Below are 12643 nucleotides of genomic sequence, written 5' to 3' on the forward strand. Positions count from 1 at the left end.
AATCTTAGCCCAGAGCATGCGGGGACGGTTTTATAACATGAGAGAAATTGTACCTTAGCAGGCTAGCAACAAAATGAGAGTATATAAGATATCCCAATTTAAGACACAAAAAATACTATTTTGATTATAAAGCTGCTAGCTCAAAAACAGGGTGAAAGGGTAGGAGATGAGACTGAGGACTTCATGGAGATGATTATTTTGCTAGGGGTAAACTTTCTAGACAGCAACCTATAATGATTTTTTTTTTTTAATTTAAAAGAGTAATTAATATCACACGAAGCAACATTTCATTTTCAGCAGCAAAACTCTTTTCTAACACACAGAAGGGGCCAAACAACGAACAGCATTTTAAAACGTTTTGTAACTCTTTGGAAAGTTTGGAAAAACACAAAATCATAAAAAACTGAAATACTTTTTCAACCACGTGGGCAAGAAGTAAAATAAATCAGGAGGTGTTGTAACATGTAAGCTGACAAAATCTCTAGTTACGGCCCATCTACTCCCACCCTATGGCTCCCAGTTTCTCAAAAGATACATTAATACCCAGGTATTTACTTCACATTACAAGAAATAAAAACAGAGAATACAACTGAAACAGTTCCGTTGACTTTTATTTATCGAGAGGGCGCACACCTAAGGTTCCTCTTACTACCGCCCATCAGGTATACTGATAGCTCTGTGTGGAGATTTTTTACTGTCCCCTTCAAAACTGGCTGCTCTTTCAACCTGTTTGGTGAGACTGTGGAAAGGTAAAGGCATTCTGGACCCAAGTGCACAGTCAAGTTATCATAATTGATGATCATCGGTTTCCTTTTTTTACCTATTATATATTTGCCGAGTCTAGCCTTATCCAACCATGAGATCCCAACGAACATTTATTTTATCATACGGCAGCGGCAACAAGAATTGTACCGGCACGCGTGTGCAAAACAGATAAAGTGCCCATGCCGGAAGATTGGAGAGACAAGGTGCTTTCCTTATATGTGAACCTAGACGAATACCTTTTGAATCATATAAATATAAATGGGGGCCGCGGACTAATTATGTGAATGACTGAATTTTTAAACTATTCTGAATAAAAGGGAGGTTTATTTTATTGTTCATTTATTTATATAGTTCTCAGGGAAAGTAGGGACGATGATTGGTATAGGAGAATATGTATTTGCTGTAAATGTTAGTAAGGGTAGTTGTTTTGGTGTTAAATAGTTATGTTGCACTTAAAGTTATGTGTGGCCTTGTTTTAAAAAGAGAAAAGTGTTAATAACAATAATTTTTTAAAAAAACTGACTACTCTTTCCAGACTGGAGTGTGGGCCCTTAAATGACTTATGAGGCTCATTACTGTTATTGTGCTCTGGCTAGAACTCTCTCTAGAGCTCTCTATGTAAAAAACTCACTCAACTAGGTATTTACGTCACCATAGTCAACAAACCTTTCAAGTTATGGTGAGTCTCAATTTCATTGTAAACAGTTTCCCCCAGCATCCTCAGGGCATCTGCAAATCACTCTTTTGCAATTTGCCCTCATCCCTTTCTGCCTCTCCAAGAAGATATTTCCCTTATATTGTCCCCCAGCATCCTCAGAGCCTGCATGCAAATGAGCCTTCTCTTCCGCTCTCTTTCCCTCCCTGTTTTCCCTCGGGGGGGGGGGGTGGGGAGGTTGGGATAGAGTCGGGAGAGTGGAGATCGAACATGCCCTTCTGAAAATCGCAGCACTAAGTTTTAAAAGAAAAGGCGATCTTTTTAGAGAGGCCTCTGCAAAAGGGGGCTAATTAGAGCAAAAGACATTTTACCTGTAACCTTCCACTATGAGCACAGTATGATATTTGTGAATTGTATTTGCATGAGATCTTTAATGTATTGAATATGAAAATAATCCCTTTTTAGGTAATGGTTTCCAAATTTCAGTTCTGAATTGTAAATTTTAGAAATATTGCATCCAGCCATGAAACTTGAACAATGGAGCCTGCAAAGTTTTAATTAGTAATATTTTTATATTATGCTATTAAATGGTGTTGCATACTTGGAAAACATTTATCTTTAAGTCTTCTAGTCTTCCCCCCTTGCTATTTTAGTTGCCTGTGGCTATTTTGTTTTTTGGTATAGCTTTTGGCATATAATTTTACAATACTGTGTCTCTCAAAATGCATAATGTGGTTTTTCACCATAGGTAGTGGAATGAATTTCAGATACATAATAGTTAGCTAAGGTGTGCGAGTCATATATTGTTCCAACCTCCAGGTGGTGGGTGGAGATCTTCTGTAAATCATGTATAATTCCAGGAAAAAATGGCAGCTTTGTATGGTAGATTCTGCATTGCGTTCCACTAAAGTCAGTCCTCTCTCTCTGAGGGCACCCCTTCCTTGGGTTTCACCTTGAAAATCTCCAGGTATCTCTCAGTCTGGAGCAGGCAACCCTAGTCCTGCACAATGTAGGATATTTTAATAATAGCTATATTTTCAACGTTTTAATGTTGGCACTGCTTGTTTGTGATTAATAAATTGTAACCAAAGGAGTATAGAAAAAAGAGCAGGGACGTGAATACATAGCTGTTCATAATGTTTCTGCATCAGGGATTGTAGAGAGCGATGTGTCGGAATGCTTAAACTCCCGAGGTTCAATTTGTAATTTGATCATCAGTTATGATGAACAGCCTCTGAGAACATTTTAAAATAATTGCATTTTATCATGAATTCTAAACTGAAAGGATGGACTTGAACAGGGCCTTGGAGTGTTAAGTTAAATGTTAATGTTTGATAATTGTTATATGTTAAAGAAAGTAAACCTTTTTGTTTAAAATTTAGTTGTTGCAAACCCTTCCAAGCTCTGCCCCAACAGAACCCACAAGCTGTGGTTACACTACCACGATGTCATACGGATCTATGCTTTTAACCCCTCTTGGCGCAGTACAGGATCCACGTTCCTGAACACGTGTACAAAACAGCATCTGTAACAACACTCAGGATTTACTTTCTCTTGAACACACATAGCCAAAAGAGCGTAGTCCACGGACCCATCCCATACCTGCATTTAAACACACAAACACACACAGTGTTTTCTTTACAACAATGAACTTTTTTCTTTATTCAGCAATATTCATACAGAAGAGGGCACTCCGAATCCGCCGCGCACAAACACACTAGTCAGTCCTGGGTTTTTTCATCCTTATGCAGGTCGGGCTTTAGAACGACATGCTCATTCACCCCCTTCATCGCTATAACCGTAATTTTTGACATAGCACGTGCCCCCTCGGGTCCTGAAGCGGCGGTGCTTCGGAACAATTCGATCAGTTCGCACCGACTACAGCATTCGGGATTCAGTTCTCCCTGAACCAGCTTAGCCAACAATGTCAGATCCACGGCGCCCTGCCACACCTACGGTTTTGAAAACATTAAAAATACATTGGGTTTGGGTTGTAGACATAATACACATTGGCCTTTTTCTTTTGCATACTCACGTCGGGAAATAGCTCCGTCACACAGAGAATCTTCTTTGCATCAACCTCCAAGGGGTCGGCCTGTTCCTCTGAGCGCATTGGTGTCGGTGGGGGTGTCGTTGGAGTGTCACCCTCATCTTCCTCAGAAAAAATCTCATGCTCCGAACTGTGACCAGAATCAGGTTCGTCATCATCATCATCACTACAATCGTCCCTGAATTCCTTATAATATGCAATATTGAAGCAATAGGGACAACAATCCGGATCCAACTTTCCACCCGCAGTGTGCACTATTGTAGCGAGTGTCAGCATTGAGACACCCTCCTAAAAATAAAAAGAGAAAGAAGATTGTTGCTTTTCACACACACACACACACACACACACACACACACACACACACACACACACACACACAGAGTACCCCATTACATTTTTTTAAAAAATCACCCCACACCACCCTCCAGAACGCTTACCCGCTCTAACATGGGTCCTATACATTTCGCCCTCTCCAAAACACGAAGTGGGACGCGTTGTCCTTGAAGCGGGGCCATTTCCTCATAAATGGGCTCTTCTTCACGCTCTAGTTCTGCAGAAGTCATAGCACCGGCACACATGTTCTCCTTCTCCAATGTATTGTCCATAAAGGTCCCTAGCCAGCAACTACAGAAAAAAAGGCTTCAACTTGTTCCTCTTTTCCATATTTATACCATTATAACCTCTAGAGGCATGTGGGGCCATGGCCTTTACACACCATGCTCTGATTGGTTGTTTTTCAAACGCTGAGGAGTGGGAAAAGCTGTTTTAACATGTGACCTATAAGAGCGATTCACGTCCATTTTATATCCTTTTATTACATTTAAGAAAGGGTGGGATTCCATGTGAGTCTGGCTGAGGCTTGGGCCGCAAAGATTAAAAACATAAGAAGTTTAGTATTACTACATACTAACTGAAATTATTGGATATCGGGTATGATTTTGAGAGCCGTTGGTGTTGCTCATTTCACCCTGGGCCAATTCAAATGGTAGTCCCATTTATTACCTGTTTCATGAATGTAGCAGTTGTGCATGAAGAAGGTGACTGAACATCAAGAAGGTGATAGTGAACTCTCACCTATTTTGTGTTTGTATTTGTTCCCCTTTCACTCTATGGCAAGGTTGAGGCTTGCCAAAGCCAATTCCCCGTTTACTGTGCCCACTATATAGTGCACAGCAGAAATAACAGCGATAAAACTACAGACTGCTTTCTCAAGGGGTGCCGACTTCTTGTTTGTTTTGTTCTCAGGGCACAGCTAGGAGTCTCTCCCCACTCCTTCAGACTGACAGGGACAGAACATTGTAGGGTTGCCATGACACACACCTGGGCCACATTCACCTCCATCAGGAGTCTCAAGAGAGCAAAAGGGATGCTGTAAAGCTATTCTTTGCTTTATTTTACAACCACCTGTAACACTTCAGTAATTTTTAACAGTCAACAGTCTGTTTTAACAAGCCTGATAGGAAACCATCTACATGCTTAGTTTATAAGAGCTGTTGAAGTGAAAAATAATAATTTCGAGACATATTATTTCACACAGCAATACCTAAGGAAGATTAACATTTTGTAATAGAATGTGTTTATAAGGTTTTGCTTATGTTTTTACATCTCTTAATGATAGATTCTTTTAGTTGGCCCTAATTTGATTTATAACTGCATATATAAAATGGGGTTTGAAGGGTTTAATTACTAAGGCTTAAAAACAACACCCCACAAATCCATTATATTCATTATAAAAGGAATGCACATGCTTCAAAACAATAGTTACGACATCCCAATATGGTCTTAAATCACAGAGCAAGAAGCAAAATGAATAATGAATGTATGTAGGATTTGAAAGATCATAGCTTAATGACGTGGCTTATGAGAAGTTTGGTCCGGCACGCCTAATAAGGACCACACCGTAAAACCCCAGTGTTTGGTAGATGGATGCCCCTTTAAAACCTACAATCCAAAAAAACTTTCACAAGAACCAGCACTTTAGAATATTTTCAATAATGTGTTTTATTAATACCACATATTGAGATTAATGTTATTAAATACTACATATTCAGATTTATTTTTACATGATAATCTTGAAAGCTGCAAAGGTTGATTATACATATACAGAGTTTTATTTTTCAATAAGGGTAAATGTGTTGTGTTTTATTAATACCACATATTCAGATTTATTTTACATGATTATCTTGAAAGCTGTAAAGGTTGATTTTACATATACAGAGTTTTATTTTTTCCATAGAAACCCTTGCACACATCTTTACAAAAGATTTCAAGAAGGTTTTTCAACCATGTGTGGTTGGGACAGGTATTTTTTTTACCAAGGCCACATATTCTGGCAGACATTTCTGTCTAAACTTTTCGAGTGCAGCTGCGGGACTCTCAGCGTTACCAATTTTCATAACCAATTTTCCAATATAAAGGACAGTGTTTTATGTGACAGCAAAACAGTCTAAAGCACAACCTAAAAACAGACACATTTTTAACACAGGCAATATTTTCAGATTCTGGCATATTTCAGTCAGAATTCGATCATAAAAATCAGAACCACGTGATAAGCTATCATGAGCTTCCTGATTCCCTTGGTCATATCTACAGCCATCACAGCGAGACATGTCCATATGTAGCTCTAGCAGCGCCCAAAATGACGCAAACAGCTGACTTTCAATAGCTTCTAAACGCTGATCTCCTTTCCGAAGGTAGAATAGGCCACAGGTCAAAGCCTCCCAGGCCTGCTTCTTCTCGCCACAGCTGGAGATAGGGACCCCCCATCATAACCAAGTTGTGAAAGGTGAAATTCTGTAAAATGTTGGAAAAATAAGAAGAATTTACACAATGCCCACACACATTTTTCCACAACCCTAAAAACCCCAAACATATTGCTAACTCACCATCTGCTCATGTTGTTGTACAGCATCCATGCTTTCTGAAATGGGGACTGGACCCTGTTCTTCAATGGCTGGAGGAAACAATCGCCTGGCGATGTTAGAATCTTCAGCGAGTAGAGGCCTTCTTGGTTCTCTCTGTCTCCTCCTTGGAGCTGGGGGTGGGCTCATGGAGAACAGACTCTCAGATCCACTTGACTCCATTTTCAGTGTGCAAGTCAGCTGGTTTCACACTCAAAAGACAGGCCATATTTATGTGTAACCCTCTCACCCCCCCCCCATGTGAACTGGGACTGACCTAAAACAAACCAGGCCAATTATAGAAACCCTCCTGGGTGGATTGATGATAACAACCCCCTTTTATTCAGAATAGTTTAAAAAATTCAGTCATTCCACATAATTAGTCCAAGGCCCCCATTTATATTTATATGATTCAAAAGGTATTCGTCTAGGTTCACATATAAGGAAAGCACCTTGTCTCTCCAATCTTCCGGCATGGGCACTTTATCTGTTTTGCACACGCGTGCCGGTACAATTCTTGTTGCCGCTGCCGTATGATAACCTAAATGTTCGTCGGGATCTCATGCTTGGATAAGGCTAGACTCGGCCCATATACAATAGGTAAAAAAACGGAAACCGATGATCATCAATTATGATAACTTGACTGTGCACTTGGGTCCAGAATGCCTTTACCTTTCCACAGTCTCACCAAACAGGTTGAAAAGAGCAGCCGGTTTTGAAGGGGACAGTAAAAAATCTCCACACAGAGCTATCAGTATACCTGATGGCGGTAGTAAGAGGAACCTTTAGGTGTCGCGCTTAACAGGAACCTTAGGTGTGCGCCCTCTCGATAAATAAAAGTCAACGGAACTGTTTCAGTTGTATTCTCTGTTTTATTTCTTATTGAAAGTAGCAATACCTGGGTATTAATGTATCTTTTGAGAAACTGGGAGCCATAGGGTGGGAGTAGATGGGCGTAACTAGAGATTTTGTCAGCTTTACATGTTACAACACCTCCTGATTTATTTTACTTCTTGCCCACGTGGTTGAAAAAAGTATTTCAGTTTTATGATTTTGTGTTTTTCCAAACTTTCCAAAGAGTTACAAAACGTTTTAAAATGCTGTTAGTTGTTTGGCCCCTTCTGTGTGTTAGAAAAGAGTTTTGCTGCTGAAAATGAAATGTTGCCCGTGTGATATTAATTACTCTTTAAATTAAAAAATCATTATAGGTTGCTGTCTAGAAAGTTTACCCTAGCAAAATAATCATCTCCATGAAGTCCTCAGTCTCATCTCCTACCCTTTCACCCTGTTTTTGAGCTAGCCGCTTTATAATCAAAATAGTATTTTTGTGTCTTAAATTGGGATATCTTATATACTCTCATTTTGTTCCTAGTCTGCTAAAGTACAATTTCTCTCATGTTATAAAACCGTCCGCATGCTCTGGGCTAAGATTATTAACGCAAGAAAGCAGCGTTCCTATCGGGGAGTGTTTAATGCCTCTTCAGCATCGTTTGTTTAGAAAACCTCTGGTCTGGTTAGGACAAAGCCTTATCACCACTCCCCCTTTATCTTTCCAGAACCTGTTATAGTTATCATCATTCCCTGTAAACACCCCCCCCCCCTCCAAATTTTTTAAAAGGACACTAGTGTATCTTAGAATTTCTATCTTAGAATATTACCCATCCGGGCACTATCCTGCTGTGAAGAGTCTGACCATTTTACTACACATAAGAAGTCTCATTACAAAGTGACACCCCAAAATACCATCTGCTTATCTGCCAGCCACTCAGGCCTTCCTCCTGATACACATAGATCTGTGTGCGTTAAAAACCTTAACAGCTGAACAAAGACGATGCCTGTCATCAGCCTACATTTCTATAAAAAGCATTCAAGTTTTCTTATTCGCTGAACGGTCAGGAACCGGGACAAATAGCTCTGCAACACAGTATCCCGACATCCAAGTAGCAACGGTTCCTTCTTAACTACGCATCAACCATTGAGTAGCTAAGATGTTAGTAGTAGTAGTAGTATAAGTGGCCGAGCAACTTGAAAGATTGGTTTTTCAGCAAATAGATACAGACTCAAGAAATGGTGCAATTACTTCTGTATACAGTTACAAAATGTTTAAATACGTGTATATTTTCCTGTGGGTAGGGGGAGGCAGATGTTTAAGCAACACAGTTCTACATTACCCATTATTCCACATCGGTTAATCGGAGATTCCCCTATCAAGGAGGACATTCAGTCAGAAGAGAAACTGACCATCAGGTCCAGACAGTAGGAAACAGTATTATAACGTTCAGCCAATACTTATTATGCATGGTAGGAAGAATCGACTTTCTTGTGAGAACAAGTGTAAAAGAGATTGAAGTATAATACAGTGGCCAACAACTTCTCTTGTCATAGGAAATGATTAAACAAGTTTCTGGCCCTGAATTTATTTTTTGCATGACGCTTTGCCTATCCTGAGTAGGTAGAGTTAAAGCTTCCCGAGTAGGTGTGTAAGCCTATGAAGATAACTTCTGAGAGATCAGTAATGAAGAAAGATCAAATGCAATCTCTAAAAAAGACAGAACTGGGATTCGGGGGCCCTGTGGGAATGTCACTAGCATGAGAAAATAACACATTTTATCAAGCCTAGGGATGGCACAATAAAAAAAACACCTCGGGATGCTCCAATAATCATTGACCCTTAGAGTACAAAATGGCAAAGTTCAGAGTCCTGTGGAAAACTAGGAGCAAACCCTCAGTTTCCAATAGTTGTTTAGGGAACTGCTCTTGAATGACGGGGCAGCTTTTGATTTGCTGAAAAGAACGGTGGCTGGGAGTGCTTTGATTGTAAGGTCTATTGATTATCCCTCTGTATTTTTAAAGACCTCCTGACAAAGTTAAACTCAGGAGTGTAGATATAGCCGTTCTCCGACTATTCTTTGGCAGGAAAATATCTCTCTTTGTGTTTGCTCATTATGCAGACAGATGTTTTGTCCTGATACAGCTTCTCTAACTTCCTGCTTTTAGGATAAGCAGGGTTTACAAAGATGAAGACCCTCTGTTGTATTTTGCTGGCTGTCCTGAAGGCATGCTTTAAAATCATTCAAGAAAAAAGCCAGCGCTTTCTGCAGATGTGAAAACTCCTACAGATTTTTTAGAAAACTACTGAACAACCTCACTTGCTACAGCAACTTTAGATATATTTCTAGGAGGGCATTCCATCAGGTTTAGGATTTTGGAGGGTAATCTAAAAGTTTTAAAAGGTGATTTTTAAAAGCTGGTTTGCAAAACTTTGTTTGCCGAGTAGTATGTTAGCAAATACACACCCGGTTCCCGTTACTTTTTTATGTATCTGCTATGGGAATATAATTTTAAAGAAATTTGTAGAAAATCCATTTGAATGGCACCCTACAGTCCAGAAAACATTTTGGCCTTGAATCTGTGATTATTTAACATTCTTAAGAATGGTTTGCTGTCATTCTTAAAAGTTTTACAGCATTCCTGAATAAAAAGAAACTAAAATAGCTGACGCTTAAAACTAAAATCTAAATCTAAAATTGGTATTGCAAGGTTTAGTGAATACACCGTTGAAACAAGCGAACAAGCAAAACACATAGGGACCGATAAATAACAAAAGTTTCCTTTTTTAGGACATTTCTTCTTCTGTCACAAGCATCTAGATCTGCAAAGAGTTTGGGGATTTGCATAGAATCTTGACTGGGAAATTCATGGAGAGTCTGGGGTGATGCCTGAGGAAGGTGTGTTTTGGGGGGGGGGGTGGCAGGTTATAATGCTATGTAGCCCAGCCTCCAAAGTGATCTCCAAAGTGCTCTGTTTGACATATGACGCGCCACCCGGAATCAAAATTGACACTCTGGTCTGGTTTACAGCGCTCAAACGCTCTTTCTGACCCTATGCCTGCCCTGCAGGGCAGTCGTCCTCACGGCTGAATGCCTGATTCCACAGTTGTCCCCTGTGTGCGTGTCTTTTCCCCCTGAAAACTAGGGCTGTGTGCTTTCCTAGTGCTGGGGTTCTGCCCATGATTTCAGACCAAACTGCTTTCATTCAGACCCCAGCTTTTTACAGACCCTCAAAACTGCTTTCAATCTCCCCACAACAGGCGCCAGTGTGGTGCCCTTGAAGAATTGTGACCGGCTTTGGTCACCTAACATGCTTCGTGGTAAAATGTACAACAAACTCCCTAGGGATTTCAGTAGCGCTGCTACTGATCACCTCACCACCATCCTGGGTGCTTACAAGGAAGGGTGGGGAAACAGACCGTGTGGGAACATTCCTTCACAACACGTGTAACTGTAACTTTAGAATGCTGTAACTCGGGTGCGTTCAATCTGCTTTTGGATTTGGTGGGCTAATGCCATAGCCCGCTCTGCATGAAAACCTAGAAGGGGGTATATAAAACTGTAAAATTCACACTATGAAATTATAATTAAATAAAAACCGATTCCTACGTGCAAATGTCTGTGATTTCTTAACTGCTACAACACACTGGTTATCCAGTTTCAGGTTGCCTGCACATTTTCTTACTGTTTAAACCTACCTGCGGATAATGGCCCTGCACTTTGTATAGTCAATATTTATTGTAAAGTCAATATTTATTCAGAACAATGGTGGGCTTTCTTTTTTAAAAAATTCTTAACATATGGGAAAATGCATACATCAGAGACAGAGATGTCTGTGCTCATGATATCGACTTGGTAAGGGAATGGCCAGGTTTGCATGGTTTATTGGGACAGGTCTACTCTGCAGGATTGGTGCGTGTGCGTTTCTACTGTGAATGTCAGCTTGAAAACACATGGCCACTGTGCAAAAAGGGCACAAACGTTCTGTTTTGCAAAAAGCATATCTGCTAAAGCCTCTGTTACCACCTTCAGCTGCAGGCTCATAGCAGAAGCACACATTTGTCCTACGTTTTCAACATTCACCCCCACATGGGCACACATGGTTTTTCAAAGGGGGGGGGAATTTGGAGGCTCTGGGGCTGTCAGCTTCTCTACGTTTTGGAAAGAGAGATTCTGCTTTGCACTCTGGCTGAAGGAAGTGAAAAGGCTTGGGAGGAGGGGTGAACTATTTTTAGCATCTTGCAGGAAACACCTCAGAACTTATATTCCCTATCCCGATGGTTCACGCCCATTTGATATCATTTTATAAAGTGTGTGAGTTAATTTAGCTTCTGGCAGGAAACTTTTCAAAGGAGCAAATGCTCCCAGTTTTGGGGATGTGAGCTATTTTTAGCTTCTGGCAGGATATGCTGACTAATTGTTTTCCCCATTCCCAAGGAGGATGCTGTGTGGATCTCTGATGCTGGGATCATTGTATCCTTCTGTGTATTTTGGAAATGCATCCGTTTCGGCTAGCAAATTTTGAAAAGGGCATGCATTAGCAAAAGGCTCACAGTTTGGGGAATGAAAGTGTATGCAGAACATGCTGTAAAACCATAAGCTGCAAAATCATAGGACTGTCTGAATTTAAAACACTGGGATGGTAGGGACAGCAGGTGAAAGGCTTTCCAGAGAATGAGAGAGAGAAAGAGGGTAGGGGTTTGCTTTTCTGTGTTCTCCGCAGAACGTTTAAAAACAGGGAAAGTGTAAAACACAGGGTGCTGTGGGATAAGGAATGGGTTTGCTTATGCACTCGGTGTTCTCCACAAAGTGTGTAAAAACTGGTGAAGTCCCCTTCTCAAACGCTGCATTCACTGTACCAGCATCTGGGGAAACTAACATTTTGCTCTCTGATCACTGCCCCAGACTACAGCCTCTTGTTAAAACACACAAAACACAAACCAATTTCCACGCACAGCCCAAATAAAATCAAACACACGTTTCAAAAGCATGTTATTCACCCCTTTAATCCCCTCCCACTTTAATTCAAACCTTTTAATTCCCCTCCCCCTTTTAATTCAAGGGGGCGGGACCGGAAGTAGCTGTCAAATTGTGTGAAAAAGGGGGAATAAAAGCTACCTACTAACACTACTGAGGAAGAATTATCTGGTAGGATATTGAGACCTTAACTGCTTCCTCAAGATGACTGAATTCCCAAAGAGGATCACAGCAGTGAGTGACAACCAAATGAGGAAAACTGGATCATTCAGCCACTAAGATGGGAACAGATCTCTAGTTGGTTCACATCAACATTACTTTAGCCTTCAACTGTCACCTGCCACATATGACAGGCAGCACAGTCCTGGAGAAGGGGAGTTGCATTGTGGCTGAGGGTAGCACAGCAACAGCACAGCTGAGCCACCTCCAAAGCAGTTTGCTGTATTGCTTCCAATTCCAGGATGGC

At 40.7% G+C, this 12643-nt stretch overlaps 1 protein-coding gene across 1 annotated transcript; it reads right to left on the bottom strand.

The window, feature by feature from the left end:
- Window positions 1–3052: 3052 nt before the first annotated feature.
- LOC125433792 lies at window positions 3053–4083 on the bottom strand. Its single transcript, XM_048498635.1, has 3 exons — window positions 3908–4083; window positions 3456–3758; window positions 3053–3372 (listed from the first exon to the last, which is right to left on the bottom strand). Exons 1-3 carry the CDS (start codon window positions 4073–4075, stop codon window positions 3142–3144), a joined length of 702 nt encoding a protein of 233 aa, XP_048354592.1. The 5' UTR covers window positions 4076–4083; the 3' UTR covers window positions 3053–3141.
- Between the last annotated feature and the right edge of the window lie 8560 nt (window positions 4084–12643).

Source organism: Sphaerodactylus townsendi, linkage group LG05 (assembly GCF_021028975.2).
Source record: "Sphaerodactylus townsendi isolate TG3544 linkage group LG05, MPM_Stown_v2.3, whole genome shotgun sequence".
In the NCBI taxonomy this organism is placed as follows: domain Eukaryota; kingdom Metazoa; phylum Chordata; class Lepidosauria; order Squamata; family Sphaerodactylidae; genus Sphaerodactylus; species Sphaerodactylus townsendi.

Coding starts and splice junctions, on each gene's coding strand:
- LOC125433792 (XM_048498635.1), bottom strand. CDS start 4,075: ATGGACAATACATTGGAGAAGGAGAACATGTGTGCCGGTGCTATGACT. Junction 3,759..3,907: donor TAGGACCCATGTTAGAGCGG/GTAAGCGTTCTG, acceptor TTTTATTTTTAG/GAGGGTGTCTCAATGCTGAC. Junction 3,373..3,455: donor TGACGGAGCTATTTCCCGAC/GTGAGTATGCAA, acceptor TCAAAACCGTAG/GTGTGGCAGGGCGCCGTGGA.